At 42.5% G+C, this 25,611-nt stretch overlaps 1 protein-coding gene across 50 annotated transcripts in view; it reads left to right on the top strand.

The window, feature by feature from the left end:
• Positions 1–25,611, top strand: part of LOC119964914 (torsin-1A-interacting protein 2-like) — an 83,177-nt gene that overhangs the window by 46,593 nt on the left and 10,973 nt on the right. For 27 of the 50 annotated variants that reach the window (XM_038795069.1, XM_038795047.1, XM_038795068.1 and 24 more), the window contains 9 exons: positions 1,135–1,239; positions 3,674–3,778; positions 6,210–6,314; positions 8,961–9,065; positions 11,599–11,703; positions 14,138–14,242; positions 18,761–18,865; positions 21,514–21,618; positions 24,049–24,153. In XM_038795069.1, the coding sequence (XP_038650997.1) occupies positions 1,135–1,239; positions 3,674–3,778; positions 6,210–6,314; positions 8,961–9,065; positions 11,599–11,703; positions 14,138–14,242; positions 18,761–18,865; positions 21,514–21,618; positions 24,049–24,153 (945 nt within the window). The remainder of the gene's footprint in view (positions 1–1,134; positions 1,240–3,673; positions 3,779–6,209; positions 6,315–8,960; positions 9,066–11,598; positions 11,704–14,137; positions 14,243–18,760; positions 18,866–21,513; positions 21,619–24,048; positions 24,154–25,611) is intronic. The other 23 variants (XM_038795078.1, XM_038795052.1, XM_038795075.1 and 20 more) reach the window with 21 other exon arrangements.

Genomic DNA, 25,611 nt, shown 5'->3' with positions numbered 1-25,611 from the left:
GTTCCATTTCAGGATGAATCCATTGAAGAAAGGTACGGCCTGAAAACACTTGAGCCAGTTAACTGATCAATGCAGACTTGCATTTTGAGGATCGCGGGAAACCCACTTATTCTAAGTTTGGAGACATTCGTTTTTCCAAATACGGATAACTTAGGACGTGAGAACACATGAACGAAGCCTGACCCGTTTTATGCTTACAGTGGTGCCTGGTGTAGGATTAATAACATAACTTGCCAGTGAAAATTGGATATTGATTAATTGGTGCAGTCATCCACAGCACCACCCTGATTCATGATTTCAAGTCTGTTGATGCAGAGCTTCATACATTGTAAATTGATCAAAGTATCTAGTATTTTACATATTAGAGTATGTAAATCATTGGAAAACATTGCAGGTTCAAAAATCTCAGCAGAACTGAGTGGCATGATGGCACAGTGGTTTGCACTGCTATCTCATGGTGCTGAGGACCCGGGTTCGAACCCGGCTTTTGGTCACTGTGGGTGTGGAGTTCAGATATTCTCCCCGTGTCTGTGTGGCTTTCATCCCAACAACCCAAAGCTGTGCAGGGTAGGTTGACTGGTCACCCTAAATTGCCCCTTAATTGGAAAAAGAAAAGAATTGAGCACTTTAAATTGAGAAACAAAAAGAAAACTAAAACAAATCTCTGTGGAACACATGGTAGTGAGTAACCTTTACTCTAACTACGTGCTTTCATCAGAACCACTTGTTGATTGTGTCCCACATACACACTTTCTGCTGTCCATTATTGGACAGATCATCTGTCCAAACCCACCTGTTAGATTTCAGTCCGTAATTGTTCTTTTTCAGGACATTATATTGATCGCATTGATGCAAAGGTTTGTTTGAGAAATGGTTTTTGCAGTCATGAGATTTGGACACCTTTTTGATCAAAGACACTGGGCGAGATTCTCAGTCTCCCCGTGGCCTGCTTTGAGGCGGCGGAAGTCGGCAGCATCATCGGGTCCCGCCATTGTCAATGGGATTTCTCATTGATTCCACCCCATGTTGGTGGGACTGGAAGTTGCCACCGTCGTGAACAGCCAGTAGATCTCGCCCTTTACGTTTGTAGTTAATTCTGTTTGTTCTTCACTGCATTTCTTCCTGTTGTCTCAGAAGACAAAACTGCTGAGCAGATATCTGAGGAGCGGAAAGAAAATGAGCTAGGATTGCAACCCACTGTGGATGAAAATGAAACTCCAGCCAAAGGAAAAAATCAAGGTAAAAATGGAGAGGAGATGCAGATGAGGTTATGAGAAACATTTCCTGTGTTTGACAGAGTGGGATCAGTCATTTGCATCCATTTCTTCTTTCGACAAAAATGTCCAGGTGTGTTCAGTTCACACTGTTTCCTCCCCAAATCCCGTATATTCTACTCGGTAGAAGAATGTGGTCACACCGTTTTGACTGAGATTTTTGTCCAAGTCAGTTGAGAGGTTGGAGAAAACCTTACCTGTTCCCTGTTGGCCAAGAACCCACACATTACCAAACAGATCATCCCATTTTCCTCGGCACTATTATACACCCAATTTACCTGAAAGTGCTTGGTTTGTAGCCAGCATCACTTCCAGGAATCCAGGGATTCTTCTTGTCTTGGAATTAGCAATAACTGTGTGTTAAAATAATAATAGGGTAATTATAGTCAGAAATTTCAACTTTCCCAACATTATTTGGGATAGTCATTGTGTTAAGTGCTTCGATGGAGTGGAGTTCTTAAAATTTATACAGGTGGTGTTTTTGTTCAATATTTAGAGGTTCCAACAAATGAAAAGTGTAATAGGGCTTTGGTAGGAGCTCTGAATCCTCCACAATGCACAGAGGGTACTGAGGATGGTGAGGAATTGAATATTCTCCATATTGGTCTGAATGCAAAGTTTATGAATATTCAGTTCTTCACTCACAAGTGCTCAGATGGGTTCCATGCAATCTTTGTGTTTCTGAACATGCCATTCACTCTTCCCAGCATAGGAATACAGACACATAATTTACTCTGAGAATTCTCTCAATGTCGTAACAAAATTGAATGTTTTGCAGAGCAGAGAGCAAGTCTTTGCCATCCATTCTGCCCCTGCCTTCCCAATCAACCAGATAGAATAGATTTCAGCTTTATGTACATTAATGCACAAACTACCTTGGTGTATAAGAGGTACAATATAGAGTTGAGCCTGGTTGCTTTGCCATCGTTGCATTAGCACAATGCTGCCTCTTCCTCAGACAAAAGGTGGAGCTGAACTTCTCGAAGCTGAAAATAATATTGAGTAGGTTAAGGTAAAGCTGGGATGCATTGGCAGTATTAATCAAAGATCTAGAACAGCACAAAAACATAATGGAATAGGTCAATCTAGTTACTTATACATAAGAATTCAGCAGCTGGCTGCTTTTGTACTGAATGTATTTTCGATTGCTAAATATTAGGATACAGAGAGAACAGACTTCAAGCGTCAATATAAGTAGCTGTTGGCATCAGAAGTTCCCAATCAGAACACTATGCTGTCACGGCAGCCATTGTGATTGTTCCCTGTTCCATTTCAGGATGAATCCAATGAAGAAAGGTACAGTCTGAAAACACTTGAGCCAGTTAACTGATCAATGCAGACTTTCATTTCGAGGATCGCGGGAAACCCACTTATTCTGAGTTTGGAGACATTCGTTTTTCCAAATACGGATAACTTAGGACGTGAGAACACAGGGACGAAGCCTGGTCCGTTTTGTGCTTACAGTAGTTCCTGGTGTAGGATTAATAACATAACTTGCCAGTGAAAATTGGATATTAATTAATTGGTGCAGTAATCCACAGCACCACCCTGACTCATGATTTCAAGTCTGTTGATGCTGAGCTTCACACATTGTAAAGTGATCAAATTATCTAGTATTTTACATATTAGAGTATGTAAATCATTGGAAAACATTGCAGGTTCAAAAATCTCTGCAGAACAGAGTGGCACGATGGCACAGTGGTTCGCACTGCTATCTCATGGTGCTGAGGACCCGGGTTCGATCCCGGCCCTTGGTCACTGTGGGTGTGGAGTTTAGATATTCTCCCCGTGTCTGTGTGGGTCACATCCCCACAACCCAAAGTTGTGCAGGATAGGTGGACTGGTCACCCTAAATTGTCCCTTAATTGGAAAAAGAAAAGAATTGGCCACTTTAAATTGAGAAACAAAAAGAAAACTAAAACAAATCTCTGCGGAACACATGGTAGTGAGTAACCTTTACTCTAACTACGTGCTTTCATCAGAACCACTTGTTGATTATGTCCCACATACACACTTTCTGCTGTCCATTATTGGACAGATCATCTGTCCAAACCCACCTGTTAGATTTCAGTCCGTAATTGTTCTTTTTCAGGACATTATATTGATCGCACTGATGCAAAGGTTTGTTTGAGAAATGGTTTTTGCAGTCATGAGATTTGGACACCTTTTTGATCAAAGACACTGGGCGAGATTCTCTGTCTCCCCGTGGCCTGCTTCGAGGTGGCGGAAGGCGGCAGCATCATCGGGTCCCACCATTGTCACTGGGATTTCCCATTGATTCCTCCCCACGTTGGTGGTACTAGAAGAAGCCACCGTCGTGAACAGCCAGAAGATCTCGCCCTCTATGTCTGTAATTAATGCTATTTGTTTTTTTACTGCATTTCTTCCTGTTGTCTCAGAATGCACAGCTGCTGAGCAGATACCTGAGGAGCTGAAAGTAAATGAGTCAGGTTTGCAACCCACTGAGGGGGAAAATGAAACTCCAGCCGAAGAAAAAAATCAAGGTAAAAATGGAGAGGAGGTGCAGATGAGGTTTTGAGAAACATTTCCTGTGTTTGACAGAGTGGGATCAGTCATTTGCATCCATTTCTTCTTTTGACAAAAATGTCCAGGTGTGTTCAGTTCACACTGTTTCCTCCCCAAATCCCGTATATTCTACTCGGTAGAAGAATGTGGTCACACCATTTTGACGGAGACTTTTGTCCAAGTCAGTTGAGAGGTTGGAGAAAACTTTACCTGTTCCCTGTTGGCCAAGAACCCACACATTACCAAACAGATCATCCCATTTTCCTCGGCACTATTATACACCCAATTTACCTGAAAGTGCTTGGTTTGTAGCCAGCATCACATCCAGGGATTCCGCTTGGCTTGGAATTAGCAATAACTGTGTGTTAAAATAATAATAGGGTAATTATAGTCAGAAATTTCAACTTTCCCAACATTATTTGGGATAGTCATTGTGTTAAGTGCTTCGATGGAGTGGAGTTCTTAAAATTTATACAGGTGCTGTTTTTGTTCAATATTTAGAGGTTCCAACAAATGAAAAGTGTAATAGGGCTTTGGTAGGAGCTCTGAATCCTCCACAATGCACAGAGGGTACTGAGGATGGTGAGGAATTGAATATTCTCCATATTGGTCTGAATGCAAAGTTTATGAATATTCAGTTCTTCACTCACAAGTGCTCAGATGGGTTCCATGCAATCTTTGCGTTTCTGAACATGCCATTCACTCTTCCCAGCATAGGAAGACACATAATTTACTCTGAGATTTCTCTCAATGTCGCAACAAATTTGAATGTTTTGCAGAGCAGAGAGGAAGTCTTTGCCACCCATTCTGCCCCTGCCTTCCCAATCAACCAGATAGAATAGATTTCAGCTTTGTGTACAATAATGCACAAACTACCTTGGTGTATAAGAGGTACAATATAGAGTTGAGCCCGGTTGCTTTGCCATCGTTGCATTAGCACAATGCTGCCTCTTCCTCAGACAAAAGGTGGAGCTGAACTTCTCAAAGCTGAAAATAATATTGAGTAGGTTAAGGTAAAGCTGGGATGCATTGGCAGTATTAATCAAAGATCTAGAACAGCACGAAAACATAATGGAATAGGTGAATCTAGTTACTTATACATAAGAATTCAGCAGCTGGCTCCTTTTGTACTGAATGTATTTTCGATTGCTAAATATTAGGATACAGAGAGAGCAGACTTCAAGCGTCAATATAAGTAGCTGTTGGCATCAGAAGTTCCCAATCAGAACACATTGAGGCACTATGCTGTCACGGCAGCCATTGTGATTGTTCCCTGTTCCATTTCAGGATGAATCCAATGAAGAAAGGTACAGTCTGAAAACACTTGAGCCAGTTAACTGATCAATGCAGACTTTCGTTTCGAGGATCGTGGGAAACCCACTTATTCTGAGTTTGGAGACATTCGTTTTTCCAAATACGGATAACTTAGGACGTGAGAACACAGGGACGAAGCCTGGTCCGTTTTGTGCTTACAGTGGTGCCTGGTGTAGGATTAATAACATAACTTGCCAGTGAAAATTGGATATTAATTAATTGGTGCAGTAATCCACAGCACCACCCTGACTCATGATTTCTAGTCTGTTGATGCTGAGCTTCACACATTGTAAAGTGATCAAATTATCTAGTATTTTACATATTAGAGTATGTAAATCATTGGAAAAAATTGCAGGTTCAAAAATCTCTGCAGAACAGAGTGGCACGATGGCACAGTGGTTCGCACTGCTATCTCATGGTGCTGAGGACCCGGGTTCGATCCCGGCCCTTGGTCACTGTGGGTGTGGAGTTTAGATATTCTCCCCGTATCTGTGTGGGTCACATCCCCACAACCCAAAGCTGTGCAGGGTAGGTTGACTGGTCACCCTAAATTGTCCCTTAATTGGAAAAAGAAAAGAATTGGCCACTTTAAATTGAGAAACAAAAAGAAAACTAAAACAAATCTCTGCGGAACATATGGTAGTGAGTAACCTTTACTCTAACTTCGTGCTTTCATCAGAACCACATGTTGATTATGTCCCACATACACCCTTTCTGCTGTCCATTATTGGACAGATCATCTGTCCAAACCCACCTGTTAGATTTCAGTCCGTAATTGTTCTTTTTCAGGACGTTATATTGATCGCTTTGATGCAAAGGTTTGTTTGAGAAATGGTTTTTGCAGTCATGAGATTTGGACACCTTTTTGATCAAAGGCACTGGGCGAGATTCTCAGTCTCCCCGTGGCCTGCTTCGAGGCGGCGGAAGTCGGCAGCATCATCGGGTCCCACCATTGTCAGTGGGATTTCTCATTGATTCCACCCCACGTTGGTGGGACTGGATGATGCCACCGTCGTGAACAGCCAGAAGATCTCGCCCTCTACGTTTGTAATTAATGCTATTTTTTCTTCACTGCATTTCTTCCTGTTGTCTCAGAAGACAAAACTGCTGAAACGATACCTGAGGAGCGGAAAGTAAATGAGCCAGGAATGCAACCCACTGAGGATAAAAATGAAACTCCAGCCAAAGGGAAAAATCAAGGTAAAAATGGAGAGGAGATGCAGATGAGGTTATGAGAAACATTTCCCGTGTTTGACAGAGTGGGATCAGTCGTTTGCATCCATTTCTTCTTTCGACAAAAATGTCCAGGTGTGTTCAGTTCACACTGTTTCCCCCCCAAATCCCGTATATTCTACTCGGTAGAAGAATGTGGTCACACCGTTTTGACTGAGACTTTTGTCCAAGTCAGTTGAGAGGTTGGAGAAAACCTTACCTGTTCCCTGTTGGCCAATAACCCACATGTTACCAAACAGATCATCCCATTTTCCTCGGCACTATTATGCACCCAATTTATCTGAAAGTGCTTGATTTGTAGCAAGCATCACATCCAGGGATTCCTCTTGGCTTGGAATTAGCAATAACTGTGTGTTAAAATAATAATAGGGTAATTATAGTCGGAAATTTCAACTTTCCCAACATTATTTGGGATAGTCATTGTGTTAAGTGCTTCAATGGAGTGGAGTTCTTAAAATTTATACAGGTGCTGTTTTTGTTCAATATTTAGAGGTTCCAACAAATGAAAAGTGTGATAGGGCTTCGGTAGGAGCTCTGAATCCTCCACAATGCACAGAGGGTACTGAGGATGGTGAGGAAATGAATATGCTCCATATTGGTCAGAATGCAAAGTTTATGAATATTCAGTTCTTCACTTCACTCACAAGTGCTCAGATGGGTTCCATGCAATATTTGTGTTTCTGAACATGCCATTCACTCTTCCCAGCATAGGAATACAGACACATAATTTACTCTGAGAATTCTCTCAATGTCGTAACAAAATTGAATGTTTTGCAGAGCAGAGAGCAAGTCTTTGCCATCCGTTCTGCCCCTCCCTTCCCAATCAACCAGATAGAATAGATTTCAGCTTTGTGTACATTGATGCACAAACTACCCTGGTATATAAGAGGTCCAATATAGAGTTTAGCGCGGTTGCTTTGCTATCATTGCATTAGCATGATGTTGCCTGTTCCTCAGCCAAAAGATGGAGCTGAAATGAAATGAAATGAAAATGAAATGAAAATCGCTTATTGTCACGAGTATGCTTCAATGAAGTTACTGTGAAAAGCCCCTAGACGCCACATTCCGGCGTCTGTTCGGGGGGGCTGGTACGGGAATCGAACCGTGCTGCTGGCCTGCTTGGTCTGCTTTAAATGCCTGCGATTTAGCCCAGTGAGCTAAACCAGCCCCACCTTTGAAGGTCTCAAAGCTGAAAATAATATTGAGTCAGTTAAGATAAAGCTGGGATGCATTGGCAGTATTAATCAAAGAGTCTAGAACAGCACTAAAACATAATGGAATATGTGAATCTAGTTATTTATATATAACAATTCAGCAGCTGGCTGCTTTTGTACTGAATCAATTTTCGATTGCTAAATATTAGAATACAGAGAGAGCAGACTTCAAGCGTCAATATAAGTAGGTGTTTGCATCAGAAGTTCCCAATCAGAATACATTGGGGCACTATGCTGTCAGTGCAGACTTTGTGATTGTTCCCTGTTCCATTTCAGGATGAATCCAATGAATAAAGGTACAGTCTGAAAACACTTGAGCCAGTGAACTGATCAATGCAGACTTGCCTTTCGAGGATCGCGGGAAAGCCACTTATTCTGAGTTTTGAGATATTTGTTTCTCCACATACTGATAACTTAAGACATGAGAACCCAGGAACAAAGCCTGACCCGTTTTGTGCTTACAATGCTTCCTTGTGTAGGATTAATAACATAACTTGCCAGTAAAAATTGGATATTGATTAATTGGTGCAGCAAATTCACAGCACCACCAATTTCAAATTTCAAGTCTGTTGATGCAGAGCTTCAGACATTGTAAATTGATCAAAGTATCTACTATTTTACATATTACAGAGTATGTAAATCATTGGAAAAAAGTGCAGGTTGAAAAATCTCTGCAGAACAGAGTGGCACGATGGCACAGTGGTTCGCACTGCTATCTCATGGTGCTGAGGACCCGGGTTCGATCCCGGCCCTTGGTCACTGTGGGTGTGGAGTTTAGATATTCTCCCCGTGTCTGTGTGGGTCTCATCCCCACAACCCAAAGTTGTGCAGGGTAGGTGGACTGGTCACCCTAAATTGTCCCTTAATTGGAAAAAGAAAAGAATTGTGCACTTTAAATTGAGAAACAAAAAGAAAATTAAAACAAATCTCTGCAGACCACCTGGTAGTGAGTAACCTTTACTCTAACTACGTGCTTTCATCAGAACCACTTGTTGATTATGTCCCACATACACACTTTCTGCTGTCCATTATTGGACAGATCATCTGTCCAAACCCACCTGTTAGATTTCAGTCCGTAATTGTTCTTTTTCAGGACATTATATTGATCGCATTAATGCAAAGGTTTGTTTTAGAAATGGTTTTTGCAGTCATGAGATTTGGACACCTTTTTGATCAAAGACACTGGGCGAGATTCTCTGTCTCCCCGTGGTCTGCTTTGAGGCGGCGGAAGGCGGCAGCATCATCGGGTCCCACCATTGTCACTGGGATTTCCCATTGATTCCACCCCACGTTGGTGGTACTAGAAGAAGCCACCGTCGTGAACAGCCGGAAGATCTCGCCCTCTATGTTTGTAATTAATGCTATTTGTTTTTAACTGCATTTCTTCCTGTTGTCTCAGAATGCACAGCTGCTGAGCAGATACCTGAGGAGCGGAAAGTAAATGAGTCAGGTTTGCAACCCACTGAGGGGGAAAATGAAACTCCAGCCGAAGGGAAAAATCAAGGTAAAAATGGAGAGGAGGTGCAGATGAGGTTTTGAGAAACATTTCCTGTGTTTGACAGAGTGGATCAGTCATTTGCATCCATTTATCTCTTTCGACAAAAATGTCCAGGTGTGTTCAGTTCACACTGTTTCCTCTCCATATCCCGTATATTCTGCTCGGTAGAAGAACGTTGTCACACTATTTTGACTGAGACTTTGGTCAAAGTCAGTTGAGAGGTTGGAGAAAAGCTCACCTGTTCCCTGTTGGCCAAGAACCCACACATTACCAAACAGATCATCCCATTTTCCTCGGCAATATTATACACACAATTTACCTGAAAGTGCTTGGTTTGTAGACAGAATCACATGCAGGGATTTTGTTGTTGCCTGTTTCTCTGTAAAGCTTTCAGCGTTTTAGAATGACATTTACGATTGCGATTATTGGGCAACTGTTGAAAGGGAGGATTTAAGACCCAGGAGCCGCTTGGCTTGGAATTAGCAATGACTTGTGTTAAAATAATAATAGGGTAATTATATTCTGCAATTTCAACATTCCCAATGTGATTTTGGATAGTCATGGTGTCAAGTGCTTCGATGGAGTGGAGTTCATAACATTTATACAGGTGCTCTTTTTGTTCAATATTTAGAGATTCCAACAAGTAGAAAAGTGTAATAGGGCTTCGGTAGGAGCTCTGAATCCTCCACAATGCACAGAGGGTACTGAGGATGGTGAGGAAATGAATATGCTCCATATTGGTCAGAATGCAAAGGTTATGAATATTCAGTTCTTCACTTCACTCACAGGTGCTCAGATGGGTTCCATGCAATCTTTGTGTTTCTGAAAATGCCATTCACTCTTCCCAGCATAGGAATACAGACACATAATTTACTCTGAGAATTCTCTCAATGTCGTAACAAAATTGAATGTTTTGCAGAGCAGAGAGCAAGTCTTTGCCATCCATTCTGCCCCTGCCTTCCCAATTAACCAAATAGAATAGATTTCAGCTTTGTGTACATTAATGCACAAACTACCTTGAGGTACAATATAGAGTTGAGCCCGGTTGCTTTGCTATCATTGCATTTGCATGATGTTGCCTCTTCCTCAGACAATAGGTGGAGCTGAACTTCTCAAAGCTGAAAATAATATTGAGTAGGTTAAGGTAAAGCTGGGATGCATTGGCAGTATTAATCAAAGATCTAGAACAGCACGAAAACATAATGGAATAGGTGAATCTAGTTACTTATATATAAGAATTGAGCAGCTGGCTGCTTTTGTACTGAATGTATTTTCGATTGCTAAATATTAGGATACAGAGAGAGCAGACTTCAAGCGTCAATTAAGTAGCTGTTGGCATCAGAAGTTCCCAATCAGAACACATTGAGGCACTATGCTGTCACGACAGCCATTGTGATTGTTCCCTGTTCCATTTCAGGATGAATCCATTGAAGAAAGGTACGGCCTGAAAACACTTGAGCCAGTTAACTGATCAATGCAGACTTGCATTTTGAGGATCGCGGGAAACCCACTTATTCTAAGTTTGGAGACATTCGTTTTTCCAAATACGGATAACTTAGGACGTGAGAACACATGAACGAAGCCTGACCCGTTTTATGCTTACAGTGGTGCCTGGTGTAGGATTAATAACATAACTTGCCAGTGAAAATTGGATATTGATTAATTGGTGCAGTCATCCACAGCACCACCCTGATTCATGATTTCAAGTCTGTTGATGCAGAGCTTCATACATTGTAAATTGATCAAAGTATCTAGTATTTTACATATTAGAGTATGTAAATCATTGGAAAACATTGCAGGTTCAAAAATCTCAGCAGAACTGAGTGGCATGATGGCACAGTGGTTTGCACTGCTATCTCATGGTGCTGAGGACCCGGGTTCGAACCCGGCTTTTGGTCACTGTGGGTGTGGAGTTGAGATATTCTCCCCGTGTCTGTGTGGCTTTCATCCCAACAACCCAAAGCTGTGCAGGGTAGGTTGACTGGTCACCCTAAATTGCCCCTTAATTGGAAAAAGAAAAGAATTGAGCACTTTAAATTGAGAAACAAAAAGAAAACTAAAACAAATCTCTGTGGAACACATGGTAGTGAGTAACCTTTACTCTAACTACGTGCTTTCATCAGAACCACTTGTTGATTGTGTCCCACATACACACTTTCTGCTGTCCATTATTGGACAGATCATCTGTCCAAACCCACCTGTTAGATTTCAGTCCGTAATTGTTCTTTTTCAGGACATTATATTGATCGCATTGATGCAAAGGTTTGTTTGAGAAATGGTTTTTGCAGTCATGAGATTTGGACACCTTTTTGATCAAAGACACTGGGCGAGATTCTCAGTCTCCCCGTGGCCTGCTTTGAGGCGGCGGAAGTCGGCAGCATCATCGGGTCCCGCCATTGTCAATGGGATTTCTCATTGATTCCACCCCATGTTGGTGGGACTGGAAGTTGCCACCGTCGTGAACAGCCAGTAGATCTCGCCCTTTACGTTTGTAGTTAATTCTGTTTGTTCTTCACTGCATTTCTTCCTGTTGTCTCAGAAGACAAAACTGCTGAGCAGATATCTGAGGAGCGGAAAGAAAATGAGCTAGGATTGCAACCCACTGTGGATGAAAATGAAACTCCAGCCAAAGGAAAAAATCAAGGTAAAAATGGAGAGGAGATGCAGATGAGGTTATGAGAAACATTTCCTGTGTTTGACAGAGTGGGATCAGTCATTTGCATCCATTTCTTCTTTCGACAAAAATGTCCAGGTGTGTTCAGTTCACACTGTTTCCTCCCCAAATCCCGTATATTCTACTCGGTAGAAGAATGTGGTCACACCGTTTTGACTGAGATTTTTGTCCAAGTCAGTTGAGAGGTTGGAGAAAACCTTACCTGTTCCCTGTTGGCCAAGAACCCACACATTACCAAACAGATCATCCCATTTTCCTCGGCACTATTATACACCCAATTTACCTGAAAGTGCTTGGTTTGTAGCCAGCATCACTTCCAGGAATCCAGGGATTCTTCTTGTCTTGGAATTAGCAATAACTGTGTGTTAAAATAATAATAGGGTAATTATAGTCAGAAATTTCAACTTTCCCAACATTATTTGGGATAGTCATTGTGTTAAGTGCTTCGATGGAGTGGAGTTCTTAAAATTTATACAGGTGGTGTTTTTGTTCAATATTTAGAGGTTCCAACAAATGAAAAGTGTAATAGGGCTTTGGTAGGAGCTCTGAATCCTCCACAATGCACAGAGGGTACTGAGGATGGTGAGGAATTGAATATTCTCCATATTGGTCTGAATGCAAAGTTTATGAATATTCAGTTCTTCACTCACAAGTGCTCAGATGGGTTCCATGCAATCTTTGTGTTTCTGAACATGCCATTCACTCTTCCCAGCATAGGAATACAGACACATAATTTACTCTGAGAATTCTCTCAATGTCGTAACAAAATTGAATGTTTTGCAGAGCAGAGAGCAAGTCTTTGCCATCCATTCTGCCCCTGCCTTCCCAATCAACCAGATAGAATAGATTTCAGCTTTATGTACATTAATGCACAAACTACCTTGGTGTATAAGAGGTACAATATAGAGTTGAGCCTGGTTGCTTTGCCATCGTTGCATTAGCACAATGCTGCCTCTTCCTCAGACAAAAGGTGGAGCTGAACTTCTCGAAGCTGAAAATAATATTGAGTAGGTTAAGGTAAAGCTGGGATGCATTGGCAGTATTAATCAAAGATCTAGAACAGCACAAAAACATAATGGAATAGGTCAATCTAGTTACTTATACATAAGAATTCAGCAGCTGGCTGCTTTTGTACTGAATGTATTTTCGATTGCTAAATATTAGGATACAGAGAGAACAGACTTCAAGCGTCAATATAAGTAGCTGTTGGCATCAGAAGTTCCCAATCAGAACACTATGCTGTCACGGCAGCCATTGTGATTGTTCCCTGTTCCATTTCAGGATGAATCCAATGAAGAAAGGTACAGTCTGAAAACACTTGAGCCAGTTAACTGATCAATGCAGACTTTCATTTCGAGGATCGCGGGAAACCCACTTATTCTGAGTTTGGAGACATTCGTTTTTCCAAATACGGATAACTTAGGACGTGAGAACACAGGGACGAAGCCTGGTCCGTTTTGTGCTTACAGTAGTTCCTGGTGTAGGATTAATAACATAACTTGCCAGTGAAAATTGGATATTAATTAATTGGTGCAGTAATCCACAGCACCACCCTGACTCATGATTTCAAGTCTGTTGATGCTGAGCTTCACACATTGTAAAGTGATCAAATTATCTAGTATTTTACATATTAGAGTATGTAAATCATTGGAAAACATTGCAGGTTCAAAAATCTCTGCAGAACAGAGTGGCACGATGGCACAGTGGTTCGCACTGCTATCTCATGGTGCTGAGGACCCGGGTTCGATCCCGGCCCTTGGTCACTGTGGGTGTGGAGTTTAGATATTCTCCCCGTGTCTGTGTGGGTCACATCCCCACAACCCAAAGTTGTGCAGGATAGGTGGACTGGTCACCCTAAATTGTCCCTTAATTGGAAAAAGAAAAGAATTGGCCACTTTAAATTGAGAAACAAAAAGAAAACTAAAACAAATCTCTGCGGAACACATGGTAGTGAGTAACCTTTACTCTAACTACGTGCTTTCATCAGAACCACTTGTTGATTATGTCCCACATACACACTTTCTGCTGTCCATTATTGGACAGATCATCTGTCCAAACCCACCTGTTAGATTTCAGTCCGTAATTGTTCTTTTTCAGGACATTATATTGATCGCACTGATGCAAAGGTTTGTTTGAGAAATGGTTTTTGCAGTCATGAGATTTGGACACCTTTTTGATCAAAGACACTGGGCGAGATTCTCTGTCTCCCCGTGGCCTGCTTCGAGGTGGCGGAAGGCGGCAGCATCATCGGGTCCCACCATTGTCACTGGGATTTCCCATTGATTCCTCCCCACGTTGGTGGTACTAGAAGAAGCCACCGTCGTGAACAGCCAGAAGATCTCGCCCTCTATGTCTGTAATTAATGCTATTTGTTTTTTTACTGCATTTCTTCCTGTTGTCTCAGAATGCACAGCTGCTGAGCAGATACCTGAGGAGCTGAAAGTAAATGAGTCAGGTTTGCAACCCACTGAGGGGGAAAATGAAACTCCAGCCGAAGAAAAAAATCAAGGTAAAAATGGAGAGGAGGTGCAGATGAGGTTTTGAGAAACATTTCCTGTGTTTGACAGAGTGGGATCAGTCATTTGCATCCATTTCTTCTTTTGACAAAAATGTCCAGGTGTGTTCAGTTCACACTGTTTCCTCCCCAAATCCCGTATATTCTACTCGGTAGAAGAATGTGGTCACACCATTTTGACGGAGACTTTTGTCCAAGTCAGTTGAGAGGTTGGAGAAAACTTTACCTGTTCCCTGTTGGCCAAGAACCCACACATTACCAAACAGATCATCCCATTTTCCTCGGCACTATTATACACCCAATTTACCTGAAAGTGCTTGGTTTGTAGCCAGCATCACATCCAGGGATTCCGCTTGGCTTGGAATTAGCAATAACTGTGTGTTAAAATAATAATAGGGTAATTATAGTTGGAAATTTCAACTTTCCCAACATTATTTGGGATAGTCATTGTGTTAAAGTGCTTCGATGGAGTGGAGTTCTTAAAATTTATACAGGTGCTGTTTTTGTTCAATATTTAGAGGTTCCAACAAATGAAAAGTGTAATAGGGCTTTGGTAGGAGCTCTGAATCCTCCACAATGCACAGAGGGTACTGAGGATGGTGAGGAATTGAATATTCTCCATATTGGTCTGAATGCAAAGTTTATGAATATTCAGTTCTTCACTCTCAAGTGCTCAGATGGGTTCCATGCAATCTTTGCGTTTCTGAACATGCCATTCACTCTTCCCAGCATAGGAAGACACATAATTTACTCTGAGATTTCTCTCAATGTCGCAACAAATTTGAATGTTTTGCAGAGCAGAGAGGAAGTCTTTGCCACCCATTCTGCCCCTGCCTTCCCAATCAACCAGATAGAATAGATTTCAGCTTTGTGTACAATAATGCACAAACTACCTTGGTGTATAAGAGGTACAATATAGAGTTGAGCCCGGTTGCTTTGCCATCGTTGCATTAGCACAATGCTGCCTCTTCCTCAGACAAAAGGTGGAGCTGAACTTCTCAAAGCTGAAAATAATATTGAGTAGGTTAAGGTAAAGCTGGGATGCATTGGCAGTATTAATCAAAGATCTAGAACAGCACGAAAACATAATGGAATAGGTGAATCTAGTTACTTATACATAAGAATTCAGCAGCTGGCTCCTTTTGTACTGAATGTATTTTCGATTGCTAAATATTAGGATACAGAGAGAGCAGACTTCAAGCGTCAATATAAGTAGCTGTTAGCATCAGAAGTTCCCAATCAGAACATATTGAGGCACTATGCTGTCACGGCAGCCATTGTGATTGTTCCCTGTTCCATTTCAGGATGAATCCAATGAAGAAAGGTACAGTCTGAAAACACTTGAGCCAGTTAACTGATCAATGCAGACTTTTGTTTCGAGGATCGTGGGAAACCCACTTATTCTGAGTTTGGAGACATTCGTTTTTCCAAATACGGATAACTTAGGACGTGAGAACACAGGGACGAAGCCTGGTCCGTTTTGTGCTTACAGTGGTGCCTGGTGTAGGATTAATAACATAACTTGCCAGTGAAAATTGGATATTAATTAATTGGTGCAGTAATCCACAGCACCACCCTGACTCATGATTTCTAGTCTGTTGATGCTGAGCTTCACACATTGTAAAGTGATCAAATTATCTAGTATTTTACATATTGAGGACACTGTACAGAGGTTCATCCCCAAGAAAAGAAAGATTATCCGGGGAGGGATTAGACAGCCATGGCTGACAAAGGAGGTCAGGAAATGTATCAAAGAAAAAGAGAGATCCTATAAAGTGGCCAAAAGCACTGGGAAATCAGAAGATTGGAAAGGCTACAAAAACAAACAGAGGTTAACAAAGAGACAAATAAGGAAGGAGCGGATCAAATATGAAGGCAGGCTAGCCAGTAATATAAGAAATTATAGTAAAAGTTTCTTTCAATACATAAGAAACAAACGACAGGCCAAAGTAGACATTGGGCCAATTCAAACTGATTCCGGAAGGCTAGTGATGGGAGACGAGGAAATGGCTGGAGAACTTAATAAGTACTTTTCGTCTGTCTTCACAGTGGAAGACATGAGTAATATCCCAAAAATTATAGAGGGTCAGGGGGCTGAGTTGAGTATGGTTGCCATTACAAAAGAGATGGTGCTAAAAAAGCTAAAAGGTCTTAAAATTGACAAATCTCCTGGCCCCGATGGGCTACACCCTAGAGTTCTGAGAGAGGTGGCTGAAGAAATAGCGGAAGCGTTGGTTGAGATCTTTCAAAAATCACTGGAGTCAGGGAAAGTCCTGGACGATTGGAAGATCGCTGTTGTAACCCCCTTGTTCAAGAAAGGATCAAGACAAAAGATGGAAAATTATAGGCCAATTAGCCTAACCTCGGTTGTTGGTAAAATTCTAGAATCGATCGTTAAGGATGAGATTTCTAAATTCTTGGAAGAGCAAGGTCGGATTAGAACAAGTCAACATGGATTTAGTAAGGGGAGGTCGTGCCTGACGAACCTGTTAGAATTCTTTGAGGAGGTGACAAGTAGGTTAGACCAGGGAAACCCAGTGGATGTGGTCTATCTGGATTTCCAAAAGGCCTTTGATAAGGTGCCACACAGGAGGCTGCTGAGTAAGGTGAGGGCCCATGATGTTCGAGGTGAGCTACTGGCATGGGTTGAGGATTGGCTGTCTGACAGAAGGCAGAGAGTTGGGATAAAAGGTTCTTTTTCGGAATGGCAGCCGGTGACCAGCGGTGTCCCACAGGGTTCAGTGTTGGGGCCGCAGCTGTTCACCATATATATTAATGATCTGGATGAAGGGACTGGGGGCATTCTAGCGAAGTTTGCCGATGATACAAAGTTAGGTGGTCAGGCAGGTAGTGCTGAGGAAGTGGGGAGGCTGCAGAAGGATCTAGACAGTTTGGGAGAGTGGTGCAGGAAATGGCTGATGCAATTCAACGTGAGAAAATGTGAGGTCTTGCACTTTGGAAAAAAGAATCCAAGCATAGACTACTTTCTAAACGGTGAGAAAATTCATAATGCCAAAGTACAAAGGGATCTGGGAGTGCTAGTCGAGGATTCCCTAAAGGTAAACATGCAGGTTGAATCTGTGATTAAGAAAGCGAATGCAATGTTGTCATTTATCTCAAGAGGGTTGGAATATAAAAGCAGCGATGTGCTACTGAGCCTTTATAAGGCTCTGGTTAGGCCCCATTTGGAGTACTGTGTCCAGTTTTGGGCCCCACATCTCAGGAAGGACATACTGGCACTGGAGCGTGTCCAGCGGAGATTCACACGGATGATCCCTGGAATGGCGGGTCTGACATATGATGAACGGCTGAGGATCCTGGGATGGTATTCATTGGAGTTTAGAAGGTTAAGGGGAGATCTAATAGAAACTTACAAGATAATACATGGCTTAGAAAGGGTGGACGCAAAGAAACTGTTTCCGTTAGGCGAGGAGACGAGGACCCGTGGGCACAGCCTTAGAATTAGAGGGGGTAAATTCAGAACAGAAATGCGGAGACATTTCTTCAGCCAGAGAGTGGTGGGCCTGTGGAATTTATTGCCGCGGAGTGCAGTGGAGGCCGGGACGCTAAATGGCTTCAAGGCAGAGATAGATAAATTCTTGATGTCGCGAGGAATTAAGGGCTACGGGGAGAATGCTGGTAGGTGGAGTTGAAATGCCCATCAGCCATGATTGAATGGCGGAGTGGACTCGATGGGCCGAATGGCCTTACTTCCACTCCTATGTCTTATGGTCTTATATTAGAGTATGTAAATCATTGGAAAAAATTGCAGGTTCAAAAATCTCTGCAGAACAGAGTGGCACGATGGCACAGTGGTTCGCACTGCTATCTCATGGTGCTGAGGACCCGGGTTCGATCCCGGCCCTTGGTCACTGTGGGTGTGGAGTTTAGATATTCTCCCCGTGTCTGTGTGGGTCACATCCCCACAACCCAAAGTTGTGTAGGGTAGGTGGACTGGTCACCCTAAATTGTCCCTTAATTGGAAAAAGAAAAGAATTGGGCACTTTAAATTGAGAAACAAAAAGAAAACTAAAACAAATCTCTGCGGAACACATGGTAGTGAGTAACCTTTACTCTAACTTCGTGCTTTCATCAGAACCACATGTTGATTATGTCCCACATACACACTTTCTGCTGTCCATTATTGGACAGATCATCTGTCCAAACCCACCTGTTAGATTTCAGTCCGTAATTGTTCTTTTTCAGGACATTATATTGATCGCTTTGATGCAAAGGTTTGTTTGAGAAATGGTTTTTGCAGTCATGAGATTTGGACACCTTTTTGATCAAAGGCACTGGGCGAGATTCTCAGTCTCCCCGTGGCCTGCTTCGAGGCGGCTGAAGTCGGCAGCATCATCGGGTCCTGCTGTTGTCAATGGGATTTCCCATTGATTCCACCCCACGTTGGTGGGACTGGAAGATGCCACCGTCATGAACAGCCAGAAGATCTCGCCCTCTACGTTTGTAATTAATGCTATTTTTTCTTCACTGCATTTCTTCCTGTTGCCTCAGAAGACAAAACTGCTGAAAAGATACCTGAGGAGCGGAAAGTAAATGAGCCAGGATTGCAACCCACAGAGGATAAAGATGAAACTCCAGCCAAAGGGAAAAATCAAGGTAAAAATGGAGAGGAGATGCAGATGAGGTTATGAGAAACATTTCCCGTGTTTGACAGAGTGGGATCAGTCATTTGCATCCATTTCTTCTTTCGACAAAAATGTCCAGGTGTGTTCAGTTCACACTGTTTCCCCCCCCCCCAAATCCCGTATATTCTACTCGGTAGAAGAACGTGGTCACACTATTTTGACTGAGACTTTTGTCAAAGTCAGTTGAGAGGTTGGAGAAAAGCTCACCTGTTCCCTGTTGGCCAAGAACCCACACATTACCAAACAGATCATCCCATTTTCCTCGGCACTATTATACACCCAATTTACCTGAAAGTGCTTGATTTGTAGCCAGCATCACATCCAGGGATTCCTCTTGGCTTGGAATTAGCAATAACTGTGTGTTAAAATAATAATAGGGTAATTATAGTTGGAAATTTCAACTTTCCCAACATTATTTGGGATAGTCATTGTGTTAAGTGCTTCGATGGAGTGGAGTTCTTAAAATTTATACAGGTGCTGTTTTTGTTCAATATTTAGAGGTTCCAACAAATGAAAAGTGTGATAGGCCTTCAGTAGGAGCTCTGAATCCTCCACAATGCACAGAGGGTACTGAGGATGGTGAGGAAATGAATATGCTCCATATTGGTCAGAATGCAAAGTTTATGAATATTCAGTTCTTCACTTCACTCACAAGTGCTAAGATGGGTTCCATGCAATATTTGTGTTTCTGAACATGCCATTCACTCTTCCCAGCATAGAAATACAGACACATAATTTACTCTGAGAATTCTCTCAATGTCGTAACAAAATTGAATGTTTTGCAGAGCAGAGAGCAAGTCTTTGCCATCCATTCTGCCCCTGCCTTCCCAATCAACCAGATAGAATAGATTTCAGCTTTGTGTACATTGATGCACAAACTACCTTGGTGTATAAGAGGTCCAATATAGAGTTTAGCGCGGTTGCTTTGCTATCATTGCATTAGCATGATGTTGCCTGTTCCTCAGCCAAAAGATGGAGCTGAAATGAAATGAAATGAAAATGAAATGAAAATCGCTTATTGTCACGAGTATGCTTCAATGAAGTTACTGTGAAAAGCCCCTAGACGCCACATTCCGGCGTCTGTTCGGGGAGGCTGGTACGGGAATCGAACCGTGCTGCTGGCCTGCTTGGTCTGCTTTAAATGCCTGCGATTTAGCCCAGTGAGCTAAACCAGCCCCACCTTTGAAGGTCTCAAAGCTGAAAATAATATTGAGTCGGTTAAGGTAAAGCTGGGATGCATTGGCAGTATTAATCAGAGTCTAGAACAGCACTAAAACATAATGGAATATGTGAATCTAGTTATTTATATATAAGAATTCAGCAGCTGGCTGCTTTTGTACTGAATCAATTTTCGATTGCTAAATATTAGAATACAGAGAGAGCAGACTTCAAGCGTCAATACAAGTAGGTGTTTGCATCAGAAGTTCCCAATCAGAATACATTGAGGCACTATGCTGTCAGTGCAGACTTTGTGATTGTTCCCTCTTCCATTTCAGGATGAATCCAATGAAGAAAGGTACAGTCTGAAAACACTTGAGCCAGTTAACTGATCAATGCAGACTTGCCTTTCGAGGATCGCGGGAAAGCCACTTATTCTGAGTTTGGAGATATTTGTTTCTCCACATACTGATAACTTAAGACGTGAGAACCCAGGAACAAAGCCTGACCCGTTTTGTGCTTACAATGCTTCCTTGTGTAGGATTAATAACATAACTTGCCAGTAAAAATTGGATATTGATTAATTGGTGCAGCAAATACACAGCACCACCAATTTCAAATTTCAAGTCTGTTGACACAGAGCTTCAGACATTGTAAATTGATCAAAGTATCTACTATTTTACATATTACAGAGTATGCAAATCATTGGAAAAAAGTGCAGGTTGAAAAATCTCTGCAGAACAGAGTGGCACGATGGCACAGTGGTTCGCACTGCTATCTCATGGTTCTGAGGACCCGGGTTCGATCCCGGCCCTTGGTCACTGTGGGTGTGGAGTTTAGATATTCTCCCCGTGTCTGTGTGGGCCTCATCCCAACAACCTAAAGTTGTGCAGGATAGGTGGACTGGTCACCCTAAATTGTCCTTTAATTGGAAAAAGAAAAGAATTGTGCACTTTAAATTGAGAAACAAAAAGAAAATTAAAACAAATCTCTGCGGAACACATGGTAGTGAGTAACCTTTACTCTAACTACGTGCTTTCATCAGAACCACTTGTTGATTATGTCCCACATACACACTTTCTGCTGTCCATTATTGGACAGATCATCTGTCCAAACCCACCTGTTAGATTTCAGTCCGTAATTGTTCTTTTTCAGGACATTATATTGATCGCATTGATGCAAAGGTTTGTTTGAGAAATGTTTTTTGCAGTTAGGAGAATTGGACACCTTTTTGATCAAAGACACTGGGCGAGATTCTCTGTCTCCCCGTGGTCTGCTTCTAGACGGCGGAAGTCGGCAGCATCATCGGGTCCCACCATTGTCAATGGGATTTCTCATTGATTCCACCCCACGTTGGTGGTACTAGAAGAAGCCACCATCGTGAACAGCCAGTAGATCTTGCCCTTTACGTTTGTAGTTAATTCTGTTTGTTCTTCACTGCATTTCTTCCTGTTGTCTCAGAAGACAAAACTGCTGAGCAGATACCTGAGGAGCGGAAAGTAAATGAGCTAGGATTGCAACCCACTGTGGATGAAAATGAAACTCCAGCCAAAGGAAAAAATCAAGGTAAAAATGGAGAGGAGACGCAGATGAGGTTATGAGAAACATTTCCTGTGTTTGACAGAGTGGGATCAGTCATTTGCATCCATTTCTTCTTTCGACAAAAATGTCCAGGTGTGTTCAGTTCACACTGTTTCCTCCCCAAATCCCGTATATTCTACTCGGTAGAAGAATGTGGTCACACCGTTTTGACTGAGACTTTTGTCCAAGTCAGTTGAGAGGTTGGAGAAAACCTTACCTGTTCCCTGTTGGCTAAGAACCCACACATTACCAAACAGATCATCCCATTTTCCTCGGCACTATTATACACCCAATTTACCTGAAAGTGCTTGGTTTGTAGCCAGCATCACTTCCAGGAATCCAGGGATACTTCTTGTCTTGGAATTAGCAATAACTGTGTGTTAAAATAATAATAGGGTAATTTTAGTCGGAAATTTCAACTTTCCCAACATTATTTGGGATAGTCATTGTGTTAAGTGCTTCGATGGAGTGGAGTTCTTAAAATTTATACAGGTGCTGTTTTTGTTCAATATTTAGAGGTTCCAACAAATGAAAAGTGTAATAGGGCTTTGGAAGGAGCTCTGAATCCTCCACAATGCACAGAGGGTACTGAGGATGGTGAGGGAATGAATATTCTCCATATTGGTCAGAATGCAAACTTTATGAATATTCAGTTCTTCACTCACAAGTGCTCAGATGGGTTCCATGCAATCTTTGTGTTTCTGAACATGCCATTCACTCTTCCCAGCATAGGAATACAGACACATAATTTACTCTGAGATTTTTCTCAATGTCGTAACAAAATTGAATGTTTTGCAGAGCAGAGAGCAAGTCTTTGCCATCCATTCTGCCCCTGCCTTCCCAATCAACCAAATAGAATAGATATCAGCTTTGTGTACATTAATGCACAAACTACCTTGGTGTATAAGAGGTACAATATAGAGTTTAGCCTGGTTGCTTTGCTATCATTGCATTAGCACAATGCTGCCTCTTCCTCAGACAAAAGATGGAGCTGAACTTCTCAAAGCTGATAATAATATTGAGTAGGCTAATGTAAAGCTGGGATGCATTGGCAGTATTAATCAAAGATCTAGAACAGCACAAAAACATAATGGAATAGGTGAATCTAGTTACTTATGCATAAGAATTCAGCTGGCTGCTTTTGTACTGAATGTATTTTTGATTGCTGAATATTAGGATACAGAGAGAGCAGACTTCAAGCGTCAATATAAGTAGCAGTTGGCATCAGAAGTTCTCAATCAGAACACATTGAGGCAGTGTGCTGTCAGTGCAGACTTTGTGATTGTTCCCTGTTCCATTTCAGGATGAATCCAATGAAGAAAGGTACAGTCTGAAAACACTTGAGCCAGTTAACTGATAATGCAGACTTGCCTTTCGAGGATTGCGGGTAACCCACTTATTCTGAGTTTGGAGACATTCATTTTTACAAATACAGATAACTTAACACAGGAACGACGCCTGACCCGTTTTGTGCTAACAATGGTTCCTAGTGTAGGATTAATAACATAACTTGCCAGTGAAAATTGGATATTGATTAATTGGAGCAGCAAATCAACAGCACCACCAATTTCAAATTTCAAGTCTGTTGATGCAGAGCTTCAGACATTGTAAATTGATCAAATTATCTAGTATTTTACATATTACAGAGTATGTAAATCATTGGAAAAAAGTGCAGGTTGAAAAATCTCTGCAGAACAGAGTGGCACGATGGCACAGTGGTTCGCACTGCTATCTCATGGTGCTGAGGACCCGGGTTCGATCCCGGCCCTTGGTCAGTGTGGGTGTGGAGTTTAGATATTCTCCCCGTATCTGTGTGGCTCTCATCCCCACAACCCAAAGTTGTGCAGGATAGGTGGACTGGTCACCCTAAATTGCCCATTAATTGGAAAAAGAAAAGAATTGGGCATTTTAAATTGAGAAACAAAAAGAAAACAAAAACAAATCTCTGCAGACTACCTGGTAGTGAGTAACCTTTACTCTAACTACGTGCTTTCATCAGGACCACTTGTTGATTACGTCCCACATACACACTTTCTGCTGTCCATTATTGGACAGATCATCTGTCCAAACCCACCTGTTAGATTTCAGTCCGTAATTGTTCTTTTTCAGGACATTATATTGATCGCATTGATGCAAAGGTTTGTTTGAGAAATATTTTTTGCAGTTAGGAGAATTGGACACCTTTTTGATCAAAGACACTGGGCGAGATTCTCTGTCTCCCCGTGGTCTGCTTCTAGACGGCGGAAGTCGGCAGCATCATCGGGTCCCACCATTGTCAATGGGATTTCTCATTGATTCCACCCCACGTTGGTGGTACTAGAAGAAGCCACCATCGTGAATAGCCAGTAGATCTCGCCCTTTACGTTTGTAGTTAATTCTGTTTGTTCTTCACTGCATTTCTTCCTGTTGTCTCAGAAGACAAAACTGCTGAGCAGATACCTAAGGAGCTGAAAGTAAATGAGCTAGGATTGCAACCCACTGTGGATGAAAATGAAACTCCAGCCAAAGGGAAAAATCAAGGTAAAAATGGAGAGGAGATGCAGATGAGGTTATGAGAAACATTTCCTGTGTTTGACAGAGTGGGATCAGTCATTTGCATCCATTTCTTCTTTCGACAAAAATGTCCAGGTGTGTTCAGTTCACACTGTTTCCTCCCCAAATCCCGTATATTCTCCTCGGTAGAAGAATGTGGTCACACCGTTTTGACTGAGACTTTTGTCCAAGTGAGTTGAGAGGTTGGAGAAAACCTTACCTGTTCCCTGTTGGCTAAGAACCCACACATTACCAAACAGATCATCCCATTCTCCATTTGGAGGACTAAGTCCCCACGCCCGCCGGAAAACGGGCGAGAATCACTCCGGACTTTTTCCTCAAACGTCCGGGTGATTCCCCGTTTCCCAGTGGGCTAGCAGGACCTGGGCGTGCGTCCCGCAGCTCTTGCTTCCGGCGGGGCCCAGTTGTAGCGGTCTGTGCGGCCGCGCCTGCGCATGATGGCCGCAAGCGGGTGCGCGCATGCGCACGCCGGCCGCAAAGGGGTCCAGCATGCGCATGGCGTCCTACCTCGACACGCGTGCCGTAGACATGGCGGAGCCACACATCGGACCTGCACGACGTGGGAGCCTATTTTGGGTAATTCTCCGCCTTAAAGTGATTCCTTGTGTATGATTTTTTAAAAAATATTGTTTATTCTGCTCCTTTTTCACATTTTCTCTCACATTTACACCCACCAGGAATAATCAGTAACAAATATGTCAATCCCCATATCAATAACAACGATCCCATTCTCCCATCAAACCCCAAACATGTTCACATAAACAAATGAGAAAAAGGAATGAGGAACACCCATAGTCACTGTTAACACACACAGCCCCCCCACCCCAACTAATGTTCGATGTCATCCAGTTCTTGAAAGTGCATGATGAATAACGCCCATGAATTGTAGAACCCATCCATCCTTCCCCTCAGTTCGAACTGTGCGTGTGGAGTTTAGATATTCTCCCTGGCTATCTGGTTCAAGCCCCGGCTAATCCCTGCATCATCTGGCTCTGCCAGCCCTGGTGGTTCCCCAGTGTCTGCACCTGCTTGTTGATGCCCTCACTGATTGGGAATTGCTCTGCAGCATCTCGGCAATGCTCACCTGCGACTGGGACAAACTCCACAATGCTTCGGCCATTCCCATCTGAGAGCGGGACATGTCCCGCAGAACCTCATGAAGGTCAGCCTGGTTCTGGGTGATATCCCCCAGCAAGGCAGACATACTGCTGAGACCCTCAACCATGACTGATTGCGCAATGCCTTGGACAACTTCACAAACGGTACCGACGTTGTGCGCCAGGCTGTCCACTGCGGTCGTCACCCTTGCATGTTGGCCTCGGTGCCATGCATTTCCGGTGACAACTCCTGCGTCCATAGCCTCTGGGACTCCTCCAAGCGGTTATGGATCTGCTGGAGTGCCACAGACACCTCTCTCTGAATGTC

Source organism: Scyliorhinus canicula, chromosome 4, assembly GCF_902713615.1.
Source record: "Scyliorhinus canicula chromosome 4, sScyCan1.1, whole genome shotgun sequence".
In the NCBI taxonomy this organism is placed as follows: Eukaryota; Metazoa; Chordata; class Chondrichthyes; order Carcharhiniformes; family Scyliorhinidae; genus Scyliorhinus; species Scyliorhinus canicula.
This window is presented reverse-complemented; position numbering and strand designations above follow the sequence as displayed.